The 22,025-nt window shown below is 42.8% G+C and overlaps 1 protein-coding gene across 3 annotated transcripts in view; it reads left to right on the forward strand.

Annotated features, from left to right (window-relative positions):
- PLCXD2 (phosphatidylinositol specific phospholipase C X domain containing 2) overlaps nucleotides 1-21,035 on the forward strand; it is a 63,552-nt gene extending 42,517 nt beyond the window's left edge. Inside the window, exons 3-5 of one of the 3 annotated variants that reach the window (XR_013959991.1) lie at nucleotides 7,173-7,414; nucleotides 14,227-15,825; nucleotides 17,987-21,035. Coding sequence is in view for 1 of the 3 variants with exons in the window: in XM_080657320.1 (XP_080513446.1) it covers nucleotides 7,173-7,414; nucleotides 14,227-14,386 (402 nt within the window). In the remaining 2 variants the exon portion in view is untranslated. Of the gene's footprint in view, nucleotides 1-7,172; nucleotides 7,415-14,226 lie in introns of all 3 variants that reach the window. The other 2 variants (XR_013959992.1, XM_080657320.1) reach the window with 2 other exon arrangements.
- Nucleotides 21,036-22,025: the final 990 nt, after the last annotated feature.

A 22,025-nucleotide genomic window follows, 5' to 3' on the forward strand; every position in this document is an offset into this window, starting at 1 on the left:
AAGCATCAGCTGACAGAGGCATGTAAAGTGATCATTTCAGGTGTGTTAATATTTTAAAAGGCCATATTCACAGAATTTGGGTCACAGTGGGAAAGAACTAAGAAAGGAAGAGCCCATCTGAGGGATCCAGGCTTGAAGGCTAATCCCCAGGTTGTTTATGCTGAGAAGAGTCCCCAAACCTAGACCCAGGAGGGATGTACCCAAGAAAAGGAATGTGGGCCTCAGATATATTCTGCTCTTATCCCCAAAAATAGTAGATAGTGGGAAACAAGAGCTCCAGGAATGGTCAGCTTCCAATTTAGACTCTCTTTAAAAAGAAAAAGAAAAAAAGTACTTTTGATTCATAATTGCTCACTTGCTCAGAGATACATTAACCAAAATATCTTAAAGAGGCAGTTATTTTTTAACTTATGGAAGAGCTTTTAATTAAAAATCAATTAAAGGTTATTCACTTGCAAACACTTTTTGAACACAAAGTATGTGCTACGTGAGCACCATTCTAAGCACTTGGGATAAATTAGTAAATGAAACAAAGATCTTTGCCCCTTAATGGAACTTTCATTCAGGTGGAGGGAGACAGTGCATCGATAGTAAACATAATAAATACGTTCCATATAATGCCAGAGAGTGGTAAGAGCCATGAAGAAGAAAGTTAAGCTGGTGAGGGGAGCCAGGGTTCGTGGGCCGGAGAGTTGGTCACAGTTTTTAAATAGGTCTGTCAGGGCAGTCCTCGTTGCAAGATGGCATGGGAAGGAGTTAATCACATGGACCTTGGGGGAAGAGCTTTCCCAGGAGAGGAGCAGCCATGGCAGAACCCTCATCAGGAGTGTGCCAGACATCTTTGAGGAAAAGCAGGGGGTACTGGAGAGCAGAGCCAGCCATGGAGGAGGTCAGAGGAAGAGTGGCTGACTATGTGGGCCTGTGGCATTGTAAGGACTGGGCTTGTACTCTGGGTGAAGGGTTCTGAGCACAGGGTGCTAGGACCTGGCTTAGTGGTAATGGTCTCCCTCTGGTTACCAGGAAGAGACCAGGAATAGGGGGAGGGGAAGGAGAGGGGAAACCAGGAAGGAGACTGTTGTTGGGAAGTGGTCAGATTCTGAACCTGTCAGAAGGGGGAGCCAACAGGGTTGCCTAATGGTTGAGGTTTAGGGTGTGAAAGGAAATGAGGTTCTAGGACAGCCGTGGGCAAACTACGGCCCGCAGGCCGGATCCGGCCCGTTCGGCTGTTCTATCCGGCCCGCGGAGCCAAAAGAGCAGAGGGTTCTCTTGCTCTCCCCTCTGCTCCTTTACTTTGAATTTATATTAGTTCACACAAACACTCCATCCATGCTTTTGTTCTGGCCCTCCGGTCCAGTTTAAGAACCCATTGTGGCCCTCGAGTCAAAAAGTTTGCCCACCCCTGTTCTAGGATAACTCCCAGGTTTGACCTGAGTAATTGGAAACACTGGATTGTTTTATCTATACTAATAATAGACTATGGCTGTCACGACCTAAATGACCAGATGGATGACCGGTCACCAGGAAGTGCATGGAGCACCTCTTGGTCCCTCCCCCATGGCCCACAGGCTCCTATCACAGCAAGGCTGGCAGCAGGTGGGCAGGCAGGGCGGTGGGGTGGTGGGCGGGGTGAGGTGGGCGCAGTGGCTACAGATTAGTCCTAGACAGAGGCCTGGAGAGAGAGGCAGGGCCTGATCAGCAGCCTCCTCAGCTGCTGGTAAGGCCCGGAGAGAGAGAGAGGTGGGGCCTGATCAGCAGCTGCTGCGGAGGCTGCGGATCAGGCCCAGAGATAGGCCCAGAGAGAAAGGCAGCTGTCAGCAGGGCCATTCTGGATTTCCCAGAAGAGCCAATGGCTGCCTAGGAGGCAGAGCTTTTGACGCTGACTGGCATAGAAACCAACCAATCAGAACCTAATCTGGGTGAACTGCAAAGGCAGAACCTAAGGTGGGGGCTGAGGAGGGGTTTTAAGGGGAATAGCTGTTTGGTGTAAGATGTAAGAAAGTGGTTCAATTTTTTAATAACTGGTTTGGTAGTATAGTACATATGGATGGCTATCAGTCCAGATATAAGGATTATGTATTTTTGTCTGCAAAGAACATCTCCCCCTGCTGAAAAAGGCTCCCCCCGATTTAAGCAACCCTATCCTATATAATCTATCTATACTAATAAAAGGGTAATATGCTAATTAGACTGGGTCAACCAGCCATCTTCTGGATGTCCGACTTCCTTCCAGACAAAGCCATGGTGGTGGGGGCCAAGGCAGAGGCAGTTAGGGGTGATCAGGCCAGCAAGGGAGGGCAGTTGGGGGTGAGATCAGGCTGGCAGGGGGTTAGGGGCAATCAGGCCAGCAGGGGAGGGCAGTTAGGGGCGATCAGGCAAGCAGGGGAGAGCAGTTAGGGATATCAGGCAGGCAGGGGAGAGGAGTTAGGGGTGATCAGGCTGGCAGGGGAGAGCAGTTAGGGGTGATCAGGCAGGCAGGCAGAGGCAGTTAGGGGTGATCAGGCAGGCAGGCAGAGAGCTTAGGGGTGATAAGGCAGGCAGGCAGGTGAGCAGTTAGGAGCCAGCAGTTCCAGATCGCGAGAGGGATGTCCAACTGCTGATTTAGGGATCGAGCCTAAACTGGCAGTCAGACATCACCCAAGGGGTCCCCAATTGGAGTGGGTGCAGGCTGGGCTGAATTTCATGCACTGGGCCTCTAGTACACTCATAAAAGTGCTTAAGTCCTTAGACTTACAGAGGCTAATGAGTTAAGTCTTAGTATCTGTTAAAATTTAAGCTATTTTTCCTCACAAAAACATTTGTAAGTGATGGTTTGCCAAATATTTACCATACCCCTTCCTCCAAACCTGAGTTTATATACATTTAGACTCACAGGTCTCATTAGGAGAGATTTTTTACCCCTGTGGAGTCTCTCTCTTACAATATTAAATAACTAGTGCCCTGGTGCATGGATTCGTGCACATTGAAAGAAAATTAATTAGAAAGTAGCCAGCAGGACAGGACTGGGAGAGACAGGCTGGACACGCCCTGGAGCCAACATTTCATGGTCCCTCTCTAGCCAGCTGCACTTGGGGCAGGGCCGCGGCTTGAAGGTCTTCTGCGGAGTGAGCCGGGTTCCTCCAGCAGGTGGGGTCCCTTGGCCTGGCCTGCGGATATCAGGCCAAAACAGGCTCTCTGATATCCCCCGAGGGGTCCCGGATTGTGAGAGGGTGGTTCTCAGGTGACGCACCCCAGAATCGGGCTCCCTCCTCTCTGGTTCCAGGTGCGTCACCTGAGAACTGCCGCTGCCAAGTCACCGCAGCTCTGCAGCTCCTGTGTTGAGCATCTGCCCCCTGGTGGTCAGTGCATGTCATAGCTACTGGTCGGACAGTCACTTAGCCTTTTATATATATAGATAGGAATAGCAACAACAGGAACAGCTAACGTTTAGTGAGCTTTTACAATGTGCAAAGTACATACATTAACTCGTTTATCCTTTCAACTACACCAGTGGTCGGCAAACTCATTAGTCAACAGAGCCAAATATCAACAGTACAATGATTGAAATTTCTTTTGAGAGCCAGATTTTTTAAACTTAAACTTCTTCTAACGCCACTTCTTCAAAATAGACTCACCCAGGCCGTGGTATTTTGTGGAAGAGCCACACTCAAGGGGCCAAAGAGCCGCATGTAGCTTGCGAGCCACAGTTTGCCGACCACGGAACTACACTATGAGATAGGTATTTTGTTATTATTCTCTCTTTACAGGTGATAAAACTGAGGCACAGTGAGATTAAGCAAGTTGCCCAGGAGAACATGTTAGTGAGAGACAGGAGCCAGGATTCCACCACAGGCTCCCCAGAGTTCCCACAGCTTATCAGGCTCCCAGGGCTGCGCACACACCTTGGTGATTTTCACAACTGGTGTCATAGGCTATGCTAATTAAACACTCCTTTTATTCATGAGTCCCTGTTATCAGGAGGTCTAGAGCAGCGGTTGCCAACCTTTCGGACCTCACGGACCACCAGTGGTCCAGGGACCACCAGTTGGCAACCGCTGGTCTAGAGTTAGCAGAATGGGAGGAAGGGAAGGAGATGGGTAAGCAAGTTTTGAGTCCTGGGATTCAGGTAAGGTTAAATTTGAGTACAGCTAGGTTTATAAACAGACATCTGTTATAAGTATAGTTTTAAAATTTTGAATACAGATAGTGTTCTGGATGGGTTGCCACACTACACACACTAAATCGTTATGGAATCTGTAGGAGGAACAGGTGTCTTCAGGAATAATGAATGGTGTGGACAGTGACTGTCTAGCAACACAGTGATGATCTATCAGAGTTGTTAAGTATGGGCTAATCTGTATCCTCCACTACAGATATGCCTAAAATTATAAAGACCCTGTGATGACATCTCAGGAAAAGGGAGAGTGTCATCAGTTTGAATTCTAGGCTGTCCCTGTCCCCCTTCCTTTCCAAAGTTTTCCCTGACAGGTCTCTCCTTGAAAGCAAAACAAGATAGCAGAGCCATCAGTCATCCCTCCCTGCTGGGCAGTACCCTACTGGTGGTTAAACTTTAAATATTCATTACGTAATGAGCTGCCTTGCATGTAAGCCCCTGAGTATTTCATTACTACAATGTAATAGCAAGAAGTGTATCACCATTCAGTCACATTTCATCTACTCAAAAGCAGTTACATCACCGCTCACAGATATATATTTGTACATGAGTGGCTATGGGTTTTCAGGGTATAATGAATTAGAAAATTTAATCTACAGATTGGCAGTATTTAGAATCTTACTGAGAAAGTAAGAATACATAACACTAGCAAAATACAAAACAACCTATATACAATTACAGGATAAAATGGTCTCAAATGTACTATGCGAAGAATGGGGGTTTTTGTAATCAATCAATTGAAAAATAGTACATAATATAAATCCATATCCCAGGGGCCTCAGAAAGGACCCATCAGAATAAGAGGAGGTCAATGAAGGAATAATTCTTAAAGAAAATGAGATTTTTAAATCTGAATCTCAAGAGAAAAACTGAATATAACTGCTGAGCTGGATGGGGAGAGTATCTCAGAGAAAAATACCTCAGAGTGAGGTGGGGAGGCTGATGCAAACACAGGTCCTGGACAAGAGTTACTGCCCCTGAAAATCTGTAGAATAAAAGTTGATTTGCTAGTCCCACCTCCTACTGTAAATAGGAACTGGAGAGCATTATGCTAAGTGAAATAAGCCAGTCGGGGAAAGATAATTATCACATGATCTCACTCATTTATGGAATATAATGAACAACATAAACTGATGGACAAAAACAGATCCAGAGACAGAGAAGCTTCAATCAGACTGTCAAACCTCAGAGGGAAGGTAGGGGAGGGTGGGGGTATGGGGAAGAGATCAACCAAAGAACTTGTATGCATGCATATAAGCCTAACCAATGGACACAGACAACAGGGGAGTGAGGGCATGAGTGAGGGAGGGTTGGGGGGGTTAATGGGAAGATAAGGATACATATGTAAGACCTTAATCAATAAAGAAATTTAAAAAAAAAAAAAGAAATTCTCCTTGAACCTTTAGGATCAAATCACTCAAGAAGATTCTTGAAGAAAGGCATAAAATCTCTTTCGTGTAGTTTGTACTTTTTGCATCTTTTCTAAGGTTAAGGAAAGAGCAGCACTGTCCTCTCATTCCCTGACATTTCTTCGAGGGGCAGGCAGCCTGGTCAGTGATCGGAAGGGCCCTGTCCAAGGGTCACACAGCCCGCCTCTCCCGCAGCCCATCCCAAGGGCCAGCTTTCCTCACTCAGGGACACTGGAGACCCCAGCCTTCCAAAACAGCTAATTACCCGGCCAGCAGGAAATCCTCCCCGATCTCCCAGACAATCTGCTTACAGTGAGCCTGTGATTAACCTCATTAGCACACGTGTTTACCACAGACAGCATTAGCAGTCAGTCAGACATTACTCAAAACCATTACAAACAAGAACAACCATTTAGCCCGTTCAGTGCTCTGGACCTGGCACTCCTACTGTAGGCCCCTAGGAGCAGTTAGCCAGGCACCATGGTTAAGAGATAAAGGCTCACAGGAAACAAAATACACATTCAGAGTCCTTTGTGGATGCCTGGAGGATTATGCTCTCCGGCCAGGGCCCGCGACCAAGGAGTGTAAACGGCCTGCTATCATTCCCCCAGGTAGAGATCACTGTGCCCTGAGGGGGGAAATATGTTATTTCTAGAAACCTAAGCAGCAGAGCTCTGAATTGGGACAACCAAAAGAGCAACTCCCTGTCCCTCAGCTGCATCTCAGAAACTAATTAATGCTGTCGATGTGGCTTGCTAATTATTTCAAAATCACCACCATCCTGAGAGGTCCCACTGGAGACCCACGCCTCCCAGAAGTTTTCTTCCCTGCCTTGACTATGCTCCTGCTCCCCCCTGGGAAGGGTTATTTCATTCAGAATCAGCACACACCGTTGAAAGTCAGCACACAAGTTCATTGTGTGGATTTCAACTCCAAGAGCTCAGTGCCAATTTCATGAGCATCTGAGTCATAACTTTTAGTTTCAGGGCTTCTCCACCTGGGGTCTGAGGAATATAAGAAGTCTGTGAATTTAACTGAAAAGTATATACCCACCCATAGATTATGGATGCAGTCACCCTCAGAAGTATTGGCCCTGTAACTATGACTTTATCCCTATAGAAATCACATACATCTCCATATCACACATCAGTTATTACAAATATTTTGAAATATCATTATACTCATCATTAATTCAAAATTATGGACCTTGTACTTACCATAAAATATTTTTATTAATTATGAAACACATACATCAGTTTATACAAATTCAATTAATATATTCATAGCTTTATTTCCATCTTATTGATTTCTTTGGTAATCCTGTCTATTTTATGCGTTCATTTAAATCATAGCCTGAGAAGGGGTTCAGGGTTTTACCATACTTTCAAAATGCTGACAAAAATAAAGTTAAGAATCTTTAACTCAGACTTATGCAAATGCTTAAATCCTTGCTTATTAACTTTTCTAAAATATATATATATATATAACAATTCTTGAATTTCCATGTGTTTATATTTGTTTGCCTTTCCTCCTAGCAATCCACGTTAAGCCAAGGAGTTGATAATTCAGTTTGTTCATGACTTGCTTTGCTTTTTCTGTTTTGGACATCTCAGGTTCTAATTTTCTATCACTGCCCCTTCTACAAGCAATACCCCTTTTTGTGGCCTGGAAAGAAGATCCCAGCGCCCTGGGCAAATACTACCAGTGTGCGCAAACTAATCCTCTTCTTGGAGACCACTCTGAGTGAGCGGGCCCCACGTGGCGCCTTTCATGTCTCTCAAGCGATTCTCACCCCCAGAGCAAAGACCATCGCCCGGGGCCTGGTCGGTGGCCTCAAGAACACACTAGTTCACAGGTAAGAATTGGCTTCCATCCCCAGAGTAAAGTTATTTTTTTTAATGTATTTTTATTCTCTTCTGAATAAATAGCAGTAAAACCATACAGTTTAAAGATTTAAAATACTGCAAGAAAAAATATCTTATTTGAAAAAGCTGTTCATTTGAGGTAGCTTGCATTAACTGAGTCCAAAGGATCTCTAAATCTTTATTAAAATGTACATATTACACCATAAATACGCTCTAAATTTTGATGCTAAAGTATAGCCCTTGAAGCCAACACCAGCCTGTTCACTTCTGGCACGGGGTGCGTCCTGTGCTGGCCCCTGTCCTCTTAGCTGTCCCAAGTACTAACTTATGAAGCATTAAATGTGACTCTGTGCCAGGTGCTAGGGATCCAAAGATAACCCTTCCAAGATTTGGGATGTCCTTCCCCTTCCACAGTGACAATGAGTCCTAAAAAGCAGCTTAGGGTGCCACCCACAATGCTATAGCTTTAAATACTTCCACAGAGCAGACTCAATCCTGACTGTGCAATTAGGCAGGAGAAGCTCCAGATATTTTGTATTAAATTATGTTCTTTATGCTGGACACCAATAGATGATAAGTGTTGTCAAGAAAAAATATGCTGTCTGGCTGGTGTTGCTCAGTGGTTGGGCATCCACCTATGAACCAGGAGGTCATGGTTCAATTCCCAGTCAGGGCACATCCCTGGATTTCGGACACAATTCCCAGTAGGGGGCATGCAGGAAGCAGCCGAACAATGATTCTCTCTCATCAATGATGATTCTGTCTCTCCCTCTTCTCTTCCTCCCTGAAATCAATAAAAATATATTTGTAAGGGGGAAAAAAGGATCATATATGCATATGTGTATGTCTATGTACATGTATATGTGTATGTATGAAGGCACTGTTATAAATATATTTGGATATAGGGTATTTTTTTCAATCCAAGCTGAGGAAGCTAACTTGCTTGGGTTACAAGGGATATTTGCAAAAATCACTTTGGTTCTTGAGTTCCAGGTGGTGAGCATCAGAATTCAGACAGTGAAAGATTCATCCTGAAGCATGTTCCTATTTGTCTGTTTGGCTCTGAGTCTGGGTAGCATGCCTTCAGGTAGCAGGAGTTCACCTGGCAGGAGTGTGGTTAGCTAGGAACACCTGGACTTCTCTTTCTCGCTGGCAGCTCCTGGGGACATGGCCATGAACAATACCAGAAACCTCTTTTTGTGGGGCTCTACTGAGTCTGGACTGAATTACTTGTGCTGACTTTGGAAAAGAGCATTTCATAAACCAGCGATATATCTCTGAAAGATCCAGAACTATGAACTTTCTTTTTCTATAATATATTTTCACTTATCCATACCATTTTCCCCATGCCTTTGGTAAATTTGTAGACTAACATTATTTATTTATTCGTTTAACAATGACGGAGAACCTAGGAGCAGCTAGGTCCACAGATACCAGATGAATAACGCAGTCTCTGCCCTCGCAGAACTTACAGTCCATCAGAACAAATAAACATACAAATTTCTATCAAACAACATGAAAATCACTATTATAACCATCTGTGCAGAAAGCTGTATTAATGAGGAGAGGGCATATATTTAAAAATAAGGACAAATTACATTTGTATACTGTGGTCTGAATGTACAGTACCCTCTTGCAGAAGACTTGGTTTCATTATTAAATCTGACCAGCCTCTAGGAGGGCACATTGTCTGGGGCACACGATCGTCCCCATTTCAGATGGGGCTCAGTAACGTTCCATGGCCAGGACCCACGTAGCTGGTAAGAGGCAATGATACGTCTCAAATGGGGACTTTGTATTGTTGGACTGTAGCCCTTTTCAGTGTTCAGCATTGACTTGATGTAGATGTTTCAGAGTCCCGTTGTTCTTTTCTGCTCCACTGGCCTGTGATTGTCTTACTAGCACCTAAATCTGGTCAGATCTTACCGGTTACCACTACCAACCCACAGAGTCACAATGCTTTTCATACTCATAAATTCCTAGAATTATAATCTGGCTGCAAATGAAGCACACGGCTCTGTGACTTAGTGCTAATGATGGCGGCCTGTGCCCAAAGCCAAGGCACCCTAGCATGCCAGAGCCCTTGCCTGCTGGTTGCAAGCAGATGTCTCCAAGGCGGAAACATACTTGGGCATCTCGACTCCATCTGGTCACAAGAATATTGCAGGGATACACCCTGCATTCCTAGGCTCCACATCATCTGAAGGAAGAAATTCAGCTGTGGTCAAGTATTTGTCCCCTAACACCAGCACGACCTGTGGCTGGCATTTCCTCTGGGCTCTTGGACAAGCCTAGGAAAGAAGCAGTTGGCCCGGAGCCTGCCCCTGAGTGCAACACTGGAAAGTCAGTCCTAACTAAGGCACACAGGAGTATGTCAGACTGGTCCTGGGCTCTGGCCATCAGCTTAGCCAAGAGAAAGATGACAAGGCATATTGTCCTACAAATGTAGACGTGGTATTCTCAGCAGAGAGTTAACTGTCTCCCCACCCCAGACTGTTAAGTGAATTTCAGACCTAAGATCCCATTTCCTTGGTTCATTACTCTAAAAGGAAGCTAAGAATAGAATTCCAACTGAATTTCTATGATAGTTTTCCCTAGATTATTAGACACCTTGCACTTCCACCAAAATGAACTGAAAGGAAATCTTGCCTATGCCTGAGGACAGAATAGCCATGGGACTGTGGATGGGAACAAGGGCTGAAAGCAGAGGCCTGAGGTTCAAGCCTGACTTGGTCCCTGTATGCCCTGAATCATGTTCCCTGAAAAGTCAGTGCTGAAGCCCCAATAGCTACGATGTGACTATATTTGGAGACAGGCCTTTAAAGAGGTGATTAAGTTAAAATGAGGCCAGTTAGAGTGGGATCTAATTCAATCTGACTGCTGCTTTTACAAGAAGGGGAAATTTGGACACACAGACATCAGGGATGTGGGCAGAGAGAAAAGGCCATGTGAGGACACAGAGAGAAGGGAGCCATCTGCAAGCCAGGGAGAGAGGCCTCCGAAGAAACCAAACCTGCCAGCACTTTGACCTTGGACTTCCAGCCCCCAGACTATGAGAACATGAATTTCTGTTGTTTAATGCCACCCAGTCTGTGGCATTTTCTTATGGCAGCCCTAGCAAACTAATGCAGTCCCTTAACAACAGAGAGGGTTTTGACAGGTTTTCTGAGGTTTCTTCACCAGTTAAATGGGGTTAATAATACCATATAATATTGTAGAGTCTTAATATGAAAATGCCTACTACAGTACCTGGCACAAAATAGGTACGCCATCCTATTGGCAGGCAGATGTCTCCCTGTCTAAGGAGACCCAGAAACACGGTGCAGTGGGCCTCAAAGTCAAAGGGAAGTTCCTAACCTCCCTTTGGTGCCCATAGTCAGCAGTGCCTGACTCAGCCCTCTCCACTGATCTCTCATCTTAGTAAATGTCAGGAGTTAAGAAAATAAAGTGGCTCTTCCTCACAGTGGATTCTACAATTCCCTCTTGTTGTACATAACCCTGGTTATTTGACCCTGGCCTTGGTTGACACCTGCAACCTGAAGCTGACACAGAGCTCTTTGTCACCTGAGACTGCAGGTGCATGCCTTTCCCCTATTTCTCTGCCCAGGCTCCAGGGATCCCCAGAGGTTTGGCTCTGGCTGGAATTGCCACCAAGCCTTTAATTCTCATTTCCCCAGGATAACCAGAAGATGGCGCCTGCATTTCATACTTAAACATCGACTAACTTAAAAAGTCTTTAACGAGTCAGTACTTCTGTGGCCCTCATATGAACCATGGTGTGTTCCAGGTCTTTGTCTCTAAGAGCAGACTGGATTTGGGGCCCTTCAATCTCAGGCCACAACATCTTGTCACGTAGGTGACAGGATGTGGCAATCACATTAGGAAAGTTTCTTACCCCAGCACCCAAATGCCTCTGCCTCACACTCTACCATCTATGATTCCTTCTTTTTTATCGAACACTTACGTAGAGCTTAACTATGTCCCCAACACAGTTCTAACCACTTTACATGCATTTAATTCTCAAAACGATATGAAGTATAGGGGGAGAAACTGAGGCACAGAGAAATTGAATAAGTTAAGGTCAAATTGAGGTTATTATATTGTCAGGAGTCCCAGTTAAAAATGGAAGTACCCCTATGATGGTAGTCTATTAAATCATAATCAGCGATGAATATAAAAATATAAATCAATTTATGAAATGTGTGTTTGCCCATGGCCAACTGTAGCATCCATTGAGTGAGGGAAGAAACCTGGACTGTTTCTAGCTGTCATGACAAGAGGGAAATAAAGAGGAGAGGGACAGAATGCTGCCACGGCCTTGATAGGGTCTCCTAGAAGAATGAGAAGTCATGGTGTGTACTCAAAGAAGGGAGGGCAGCTTTGAGGGAGCAAAGGACAGGAAATGACAACCCAGGAGAGTGTCCCCACAGAAGAGAAAGGGGCCCATTAAGACAATAAACTTCACTTATTTTCAATTTTTGCCTAGAGCAAATTCTTCCTAATTAGTCTCTTATTCCTTAACCAAAATATAAGCCCTAGTCTGTGTCTTCCTTAAACCATTTTCAACGTATCAAGTATGTAGCGAGCTATTTTTACCATGATGCAAAACTATGGTGACACTTCATAGCTCCCTCCTCTCTACCCGCCATGGTATTTTACACTCATCACTACTATAGAAAGTATCACATTAAATTGTCATCATTGTTTATGTCACTAGATTATGAGTTTCTTTGGCAAAACATTCTATCGCATAGAAAGCCCTCAAATTATAAAATGAGACTGACAGAATGTTTTTTGTGAAACACTGAGTAAGCAATTGTCTATTAAGAAGGCACACATACTGCTGGAAAGACTGTATATGCATATGGAAAAGGCGGACCTTGACCCCTATTCATACCATATAGGAAAATTAACCTGAGACAGATCTTAGATCTAAACATAAAGGCTAAAACCGTAAGTTTTTAGAAGAAAACAGGAAAATATCTTTGTGACTTGGGAATAGGCAAAAATTTCTTAGGTTGGTCACAGAAACCATTTAAAAAAAAATGATGTTAGACTTCATCCACATTAAGGAATTCAGCTCACCGAAATATTCCAGTAAAATAATCAATAGGCAAGTTCAGGCAGGGATATAATATCATAAAATATATCTGACAAAAGACTTGTATCCAGAATATATAAATAACTTATAACTTAATAACTAAAAGAAAAAGAAAAGAGAAAGAATAAAAAAAAATGGACAGAAGATACACAAATGGCCAATAAGTACATGACAAGCAGCTCAACATCAGTAATGATGAGAAAAATGCCAATTAAAACCCTATGAGATATCTTTACACACCTACTAAATGGAAAAAGTTAAAAAGACTGATAGCATCAAATTTTGGAGAGAATGTGAAGCAACCAGACTCTCATACTTTATTGATGGGAATGTACAATGGAACCACCTCTTTGGGAACAGATTTGGAAGTTTCTTATAAACCTAAATGTAAATCTACCATATAATAGAGCAGTTTCACTCCTTGTTATTTACCCAAGAGATGTGAAAATAAATGTCCGCTAAAAGACTTGTATAAGAATGCCCATACATAAAATTTTATTCATAAAATCCAAAAACTGGAAACAGCCTATTTATCCACTGATAGGAAAAAGGATAAAAAAATTTACAGTATATTCATACAATGGTATACTATACAGTTAAGTTTAAAAAGAACAAGGTACTGATGCATTCATCATCTTGGATGAATTTCAAAATCATTTGTTGAATGAAAGAACCTCACACACAAGAATACATGTTGCATGCCTTATAAGAAGTTCTAGAACAGCCAAATTTAATCTGTGGTAGAAAGAAAATCAATGTAATTGTTGCCTCTAGGAGGACTGGGAGGCAGGGATTGAAGGGGAAAGCACATGCAGGAACTTTCTGGGTTCTAAACCTTGATATGGGTATGGGTTCTGTGTATACATTTGTCAAAACTCAACTGGTATACACTTAAGACTTGTGCACTTTTACTGGATATAAATTTTATTTATTTTTTAATATATCTTTATTGATTTCAGAGAGGAAGGGAGAGGGAAAGAGAGATAGAAACATCAGTGATGAGAGAGAATCATTGATTGGCTGCCTCCTGCATGTCCCTTAATGGGGATCAAGCCCGCAACCCAGGCACGTGCCCTTGACTGGAATTGAACCTGGGACCCTTCAGTCTGCAGGCTGACGTTCTACCCACTGAGCCAAACCAGCTAGGGCTGGATATAAATTTTATGTCAAAAGAAAACTTAAAAACAAGTATGGAACCCTAGTTAATGATATGCATACTGAGGTGTTTAAGGGATGGGTATAGCTGTTAGCAGTTGGAATTTGTCAAAAATATAAGATAGATAGATGGAAAGATAGAGTGACAGATTAATGGATAGATATGTGATAAGCAAGTATAGTAAAATGTTACTAGTGAAACCTAGATGGTGGATATACTTATTGTAAATTTCTTTCAGTGATCTATGATAAAAAGTTTTATGATAAAAAAATAACCTATTAGTTTTTAAGGTCCTTTTCACATGGATCTCTTTGGGGTTAATATCCTCTTCCAGCACAGAAACCCTGAAAGTACAATTCTCTAGTGGAGTAGACATCACTTTGTCCCTGAAAGAGATATGAAGCTTAAATGGACAAATTCTGGGTGCTCAAGCTTTTATTGGCATACTCTTGTTACATTAAGGGAAAAGTTTTGTTTCTGTTTCCGGAGGAGTCCTTCTAAACTCTACTCTCTCTTCTCTCCCCGCAACACTCTCCTCTGTGTAGGAACCTTCCTGTCATCCTGGACTGGGTAAAAACTCAGAAGCCTGGAACCATGGGTGTCAACATCATCACTTCTGACTTCGTGGACCTGGTGGACTTTGCCACGACTGTCATTGAATTGAACGACCTCCTACAGGAGGATAGAGCTTTGGCCAAATGCTGATTCAATTTTTATTTATTTTAATATTGAATCTTTTCATCCAGGCTAGAGTTCTGAAGGGTTTTCTGTTAGGATGGCTCCTGGGCAGTGATAGTGAAGTGAATAGAAGGAGAAGGAGGGTGTTTTTTCTTTTTCCCCTCCTCACAGGGCCATTCGGATAAAATTCAAGATCTTTTCATTGCATTTTTCCCCATGAGACTTTTGAAAAACTTAAGTCCAAGGGAAGAAAGCATGTTTCATGAGATCGAGGCTAAGATCTCCTCAATGGTTTATGATGTTGAATGTAATATGGAAATGGAGTCTCCAAGATACATTGGGGTATTGTGTGTCCTCCTACTAGGCCTAGTTCCCTATTGTCTTCCAGGATGTTGTGTTTGAGTCAGTGAGAAAACTGAACCAGAAAAACATTCCTGGTCAAAAGAATGACTCCTTGCAGGTGTAGACTGCCCTGTGCGGTGGCTTAATATCAAGCTTGGGCTTTGAGGGGAGAAAGGGCCAAGCACCAGTTCTCTCTAGACATGTTGAATGTCACCACTTCATCCCTGAGAGAGTAAGACATTTATCACCAAAGTATTTCAGCTCCAAGCTGTTCTTGCATAGCTTATACTTGGTAATTGGTCAACTTCATTCTTCTGATAAACAGTGCAGACTGCCCTTGGTGTCAGAACTGTGTTTCCCAGTTTTAAAGCATTGATTCCTTTCTCTTTCTTTTGGCCTCTTCTTAAAAGTGAAAAGAACAAGGACCAGAGATCTTTTCATTGTGGGGCCCAACAATAGACAGACATGCATGTTTGTTGCACGCCAGATTTTTTTTTTTTATTTAATTCTGCAGCTTTTCCCAAAACGGCTGCCAGGTAAGCACCTGCATCATTTGGTCAAAATCCTCTTTGGAGTAGGATCTTCAAGCCAGATCTTGGAATTGCATTTCTTTGTTGTCTGCCTTGGACTCAGGTCTATGCCATGGGACACAACGCTAATGGAAGGTAGCTTGTCTGTGGCACCGTGGCGGCAGACACAGGATGCATGGAAAGTGCAATGGATTTAAGGAGGACAAGCCAAGTGGGTTTGGAGCCATTCCGTAACTCCTTGAAAACAAGACTACCTCGGGGGACATTTAGGATGACTTGGGTGTCATCAAGTGAGAAATACCCAGTGTTGGAACATTTCCAGTTCGTGTCTTCCTTGTTCTGAGCCTAGTAATCACCACTGCATGAGGGCTTTGAAACTCACAAGGGGATTTTTTTTTATTGATGAGAGGTGCTTATCCATAAAAAGCCCTCTTGTGTTTTATTTATTTATTTATTCACTTATTTATTTATAGATTAAGTATCTTCAGTGCTTCTTACCTCATGAGCACTCACCAAGGAGCTTCCTGAACTTTCTCACCCAGGCCCAATGCTGCCATGGTCTTCTTCCTTAGCAGGACCACGCATCTCAGGACTGTGAGTGATCTGCGACTCTGCTGTAGATGTACTGGCTCCTCAGTCATGAAGGCGGGCGGGGCTCGTGTGTGGGTGTGGTTCAGATCTGAGAAGCCACTCCCAATCCACGCACTGGGGCAGATGATGAAAAGGGTAGTGAAGAACTCTCAGTTCTTGAGGAAGACCCTCCAGAAGAGGGTTGAAAAGAAAGCAGCTAGAAAGAAAACTGGGCATGGGAATGTGTGCACTTCGATGCTCCTAAGAACTGGCCGAGAACCTCTAAGGAAGTGTTAGCTTCTGGGTTCTAAAGGAGAAAAGATAAGCATGCAATCCTGGGTGGCTGTGTGCATGTATACAGATCGTTGGACCACCTCCCAGTAGTTTCCCATTCCTACTTTTCGATGCTCATGGCTGGATTTGCATGCTGCCTGCAGTGGGGGGTATCCTAGAGTTGCTACTAAAAGCACATGCACACCCCCAATTCTTGGTCTTCCAACCTTTACTCCCTGTAAAGGAATTTAAGCCCTGACCTTTAGCTTCCACAGCTTGAGGAGGTCATAACACAAATGCCTCTGGGCATTAACTTTTCTTACATTGGAGCTCATCTCCAAGGAGGTTTCTGAGATTTTATTGTCAAATTCTTTAGGGCCTTCTATGGAAAGGAGTAAGGAAGTGAGTGCCCTCACTTTCTCAATTTCCCTTCAATTCTTATATTAAACTCCAGTGATGAGCTCTGAAATCCCTGGCCCACCCTCAGGGTTTTATTTGTTGTTATTGTTTCATTTGGGTCTTGTTTTTAATTCATGGTCAATTGTTAGGGGCTAGATCAGTTCCCCTCTTTAACCCTTTGTTACTTGGCAAAGAGATAAGGAGGCAAGAGGAGAATTATTCTTCTCTGTTTTATTTGAGCCTCAGCTTTGTCCAGGTGCTTGGTGCTATGAGGCCAGGTGTGTGACAGGTGTCTACACAGGATACCAGTGACACCCAAGGGCTGCTGACTGTTCAGTGAAATGTTTACTTGATTTTTTCCTTTAGTTTTAAAATATATAGTTGCACTTGGGCTGTACTGTTGAACTGCACCACAGTGTTTGCATGCTAAGAGAAAAGTCATCGAGCATGACAAAGAGCACAGCCAGCAGTACCAAGGGTGTGTGCATCGAGTCCTGCTCTGCATGGCGATGAAGGGGCTCGCTCCTTCATGCTCCTGTAGGTAGCAGCCTGACTTGCATTTTGAAATTCTGTGCAGAAGTTCTGGGAGATAGGAGGAGGATTATTTACAGTTCACCCTTGATAAACACCCTTGAATTAGCAAGATGTCTGCCCCAAGAAGGGATGTGTGCATTCTGCTCCTTGACAGAAGGCCAAGCAGGAGACTCCATGATGGGACAGACAGAAAACAGACTTGAGTTCTGTGACTCATTCTGCCACTGCCACCAATAATAATGGTGACCCAAACATATCACTTATTCTCATAAGCTCTGGGGACCTTTCTGATCGGATAAGTTTATCTTATTTACTAGTACCCAGAATTAACTTCAAGGTCAGCTAAAAAGCTACTTGATTGATCCAAAAGAGGGTGTTAGGATTCAGGGCCATGGTTATCCTGAAAAGAAGACTGAATTTTTTATGCGCTCCCTGGACCATTTGCCACATGGCCAAGGGGACCATTACAGGTTTCAGTTAGGTTAGTGCAGAGTTCAAAGTCTTGAACTTGGAGCCTGTTAGAGGTGCCACGGTGGTTTCATGGGTACAGAAAATATTCTTAGGTTTGGAGAGATAAGTCAAGATAGAACGGGTAAAATGATAAATGATAGAGAATTAAAATTGTAAATTAATGGCAGATCTAAAGGGTCATGCCAAAAAATATTATCTACCTGCTGTATCAGACTCTCTAGTAATTAAATTTAGTTACTTTCCTTAGTGCTGAGCCCAGACTCCCGTATTCTTGAGAATCATTAAGTCATAGTTTAAAGCAGGATTTTATATAAACTCAAAGAAAAGCACAAGATCTGGGTCCCAGTAATGATCGATCTTCAGAATCCTAGTTTTCTTTCATCTCCTCATCTTCACAAAGTTTGTGTTTCTGTTCAAGAAGACCACGTGGTGGAACACTCCAGAGTTAAATGCAGTTTTGTGGTGAAACAGTATTTTCTATTTCTGTTTTTCTGAATCTTGCCATAAGAAAGTGCTCCCCATTGAGACATTGTGGCAACCCAACTCGAAGACTTAACACAGAGCTAAAGGTGGAGACAGAAGGGATGAAGACTGCAATGAAGCCACCTGTTTTCCTGGGAAGCAAAAGGGCTGCACAAATCCAGACCATCTGACAGAGTTAGTTCATGCTGCAGTTGAAGTTTTGTCACGTTCTTTATTGGCTGACAGAAGATGTTTACTGTTAGGTTCTGGGAAACAGAACCGGCTAATGAATGGGGCACAGGCATGAGGCCCCCTCCCCGACCTGAGCAAGGAAATGATCCTATGCTAAATCTGCCTTGTTCTTGCATCTGGAATAACAATGCCGTCTGCTACTTTAGTGCTGTTTTGCAAATCTTGGTCGAGCAGCTTCCCAAAGCATCAGGTCTCTAATGATGAGGTTAAATGCTATATATTAAGCAGGTGTACAGTTGTGATTCTTCTTTGTGTGCATATGTGGAGAAATGCTACTGGGGTTCATTTCTCAAAGGCGCCACTGTTAGATAGAAATTGTCTAACAGCGGTGCCTTTAGTGTTGTGAACAGTGAGATGAGCTGGACTGAAAGAAACCTGCCAACGTGTTTGTGAACACGTGAGAGTTGGGCTTTCCCCAGGGCACACCAAGTAGTCATGGCATGCCAGGAGGAGATGAATAGAAATGCTAACATCAAACTCCACAGTGACAAGAAGTTTGGTTTGTATGGCATAGAACATGGCTGTCCCTCCAAATTCCACTAATTTTCCAGTACATCTTGGCCCTCTGCTATTTGCCACCATGGCTTTGTCACTCACACATGTTATCATGGGACACACAGGGGTGAATTGGTTGGGTGATAAGTGATTTAACTGGAAACTTTACCCTTAATTCAAATCGATACTAAACAGCTCTTTACTGCCCCCAGGTTCCCCAGTTTCCTGCTAAGAAATAATGATGCTAAGGTCATTATGTCACTGGCTTGGCCCTAACCCGGAAACGCAGCACATGATGCCATGGTGTAGAACTAGCACATTCATAGACACTGGAAGCACTCTAAGATAACTCCTTCTGTCCTGCAGTGGATATAGTGTTCTAGTCTTTGCTCCAACAAAACTTATTCTTAGGGCTTTTCAAATTCATTTCTAAGCCACATCGTTTGGATGAAATGTTTTTCTTCTCTTCATTGGGAATTCAATCCCATGGTCTATTAAGACAGCTTCATCAATGGTCTAGAGCAGGGGTGGGCAAACTTTTTGACTCGAGGGCCACAATGGGTTCTTAAACTGGACCGGAGGGCCGGAACAAAAGCATGGATGGAGTGTTTGTGTGAACTAATATAAATTCAAAGTAAAGGAGCGGAGGGGAGAGCAAGAGAACCCTCCGCTCTTTCGGCTCCGCGGGCCGGATAGAACAGCCGAACTCCGGCCCGCGGGCCGTAGTTTGCCCACGGCTGGTCTAGAGCCATTTTCTATCCCCTTCAAAGAATACCAGTTTCTCCTCTTGTTTTCTGGCCATCCTTTGTCATCTGCTGATTACTGTGAATCACAGGAAACTGGCAAAACTTACAGTAAAAGGCACATACACTCAATGATGTCCAAACACACTCTTATCACAGTGGTTTTAGCTCCTTCCTCTTAGACGCATTATCCAGCTCCCCTCCCTGCTCCCACCCAATTACTAGAACTGTCCCTGATTGGAGCCCAGAACTTGGGGCCAGTACTTCATTCAGATATCAGGGGCTTGCCCCCAGGCTATGAGCCCAACGAGAAGCACAGCACTTTGAAAAGTCAAATAGGACTTTGGTAGCTTTGAACATTTGCAGTTTTACATTTGTTATTATTTTATAACACTAATAATACTTTAGTCATAAATCTATAATATCAACATGATAAATCTTAGTACATAGTCTACAGACAGTGGTACCTTGCTGCTATTATACTTACTAATTTATACACCAATTAATAAGTATTACATATAGGTTGTGTATGCATTATTGTATTGTGTATGCATATATATAATATATATGCCAACTGTAATACTTAACCTCACTGATCAGCATTTTAAAAATAAAGTAGTCCCCTTCCCCCTTATCCACAGAGGATATGTTCTAAGATCCACAGTGGATACCTGAAACCATAGATAGTAATGAACTATATATGCTGAGTTTTTTCCTACACATACATATATTTTCACTTAAAGGAAGCATTTTATGGCTTTTCTTTGGCATGTCAGAATTGCCAGCATGATTACTCTTACACTTTGGGGCCATTATTAAGTAAAATAAGGGTTACTTGAACACAAATACTGCGACAGTCAATCTAATAACTTAGGCTACGAAGTGACTGATAGGCGGGTAGCGTGGACAGAATGGAGACACTGGACTAAGGGATGAATCATATCCTGGGCAGGATGGAGCAGGATGGCCTGAGATTTCATCACGCTACTTAGAACTGTACAACTTAAAACTTATGAATTATTAATATCTGGGATTTTACATTTAATTTATTTGGACTGCTGCTGACCATGGGTAACTGAAACCATGGAAAGCAAAACCTCGGATAAGGTTGGACTACTGTACAGATATTGTCAAAGTGAAAATAAGTCTGGTCAATTCAGATGATACATGAATCTGAAAATGTTCTATTAGATATTATATTTTGTCCTCTGTGCTTGTTTTATATTACAGTGCATGCCATTAGCTAAATTATGCAAAATAATAATTGTAAATTATACCAATTTTAAGGTTAGAATTAAAATTTTACATATATGCTGCTTGATACTCCGAAATGTATTTTGTGGCATAATTATCTTATTCATACATATTTCACATGGCTTTTCTTCCCTAAGAAATAATTGTTCAAATATCTCCCTCTCCTGTCTTGTAACCTGGATTATACTGCTTAATTCAAACTAAAACATTGTAAAGTGTAAAGCCAGATTACCTCATTTTAACTGTGAAAAAGTTCAATCGATATGCTGATATGATGTCTTTTCTTTGTATTTGACTTGAACTACCTAAATAAGCTTGAACCTAATAATAAATATAAAACTGGAGCAGGCACTTCTCCTTTGTTTGTATGCACATTGTATTATTGGCCATATAAATACTTAAAAGTAACTACTAGTCTTAGTAGTAGGGGTGGGAACTTTACACCCACCCCCGCCAAATATCACCCAACACAGTCCCTTCCACATGGTTGATTGTGTTTAACTGGTGAATGACTTAGCAAAAATTAAGCACAGTCATGTGAAACAAAGCAGAAAAATTCAGACGGTGAAAGAGAAAGTTGCACAATCACTGTATGCATTGCTCAGAGAGTGGGATCCATGCCACTGGTGCTCGACAAGATGACGTGGGGTGGAAGATGGCCCTGTCCTTGCATAGCATTAATATCATTGGTCACTTACTCATTCTGGTTATCTAACAGGCATGCCTTAGCTTAGTGATGAAACCCTTTTAGACCTTGTTTATCTAGCAAATACAAAAAAGACAATAGTATCCTACTACGTTTATTATCATATTGTTTGTATTGTGTTTATTTTGTGGTTACTGTCTCTTTGTAGAAGTGATCCTGGGTTTGTCAATAGTGATATAAAATTTCCTTTCAAAGTAAACTTGAGTTTTTCAAAGAGTCTATTCTACAGAAGCTATGGAAGTGACCTAAGTGTAGGATCCTTTCCAAGCTGGAAAAAACAAATGTAGTTGATTCTATTGCACACTTTTGCCAAGAATTGGGTTTGGCTGTGCTCTTTAACTAAATACATGAACTGCTATTCGGGATAGAAAGTCACCTATTTCTTCATAAGGGAACTTTCTTTGTGTTTCCTGTAGAAGTCCACACTCAGATCATCCTCTCTCCATATTGTCCTGTGCTGCAGTTTTAACAGGGGAGGGGAAAAGTTGTGGAGTCGCTCAGTCTCATAGACTGTTTTCGAGGTTCCCATGGAATACAGAGAGCAAACCCTGTTTCTTCCACTTGGAAAGTGATTCCTTTTCTGTGAATCCCTGAGGTGAAGATGCCTGACTATTCTGGATTTTTGTTGTTGTTGT

Source organism: Plecotus auritus, assembly GCF_963455305.1.
Source record: "Plecotus auritus genome assembly, chromosome: 2".
Taxonomy (NCBI): Eukaryota; Metazoa; Chordata; class Mammalia; order Chiroptera; family Vespertilionidae; genus Plecotus; species Plecotus auritus.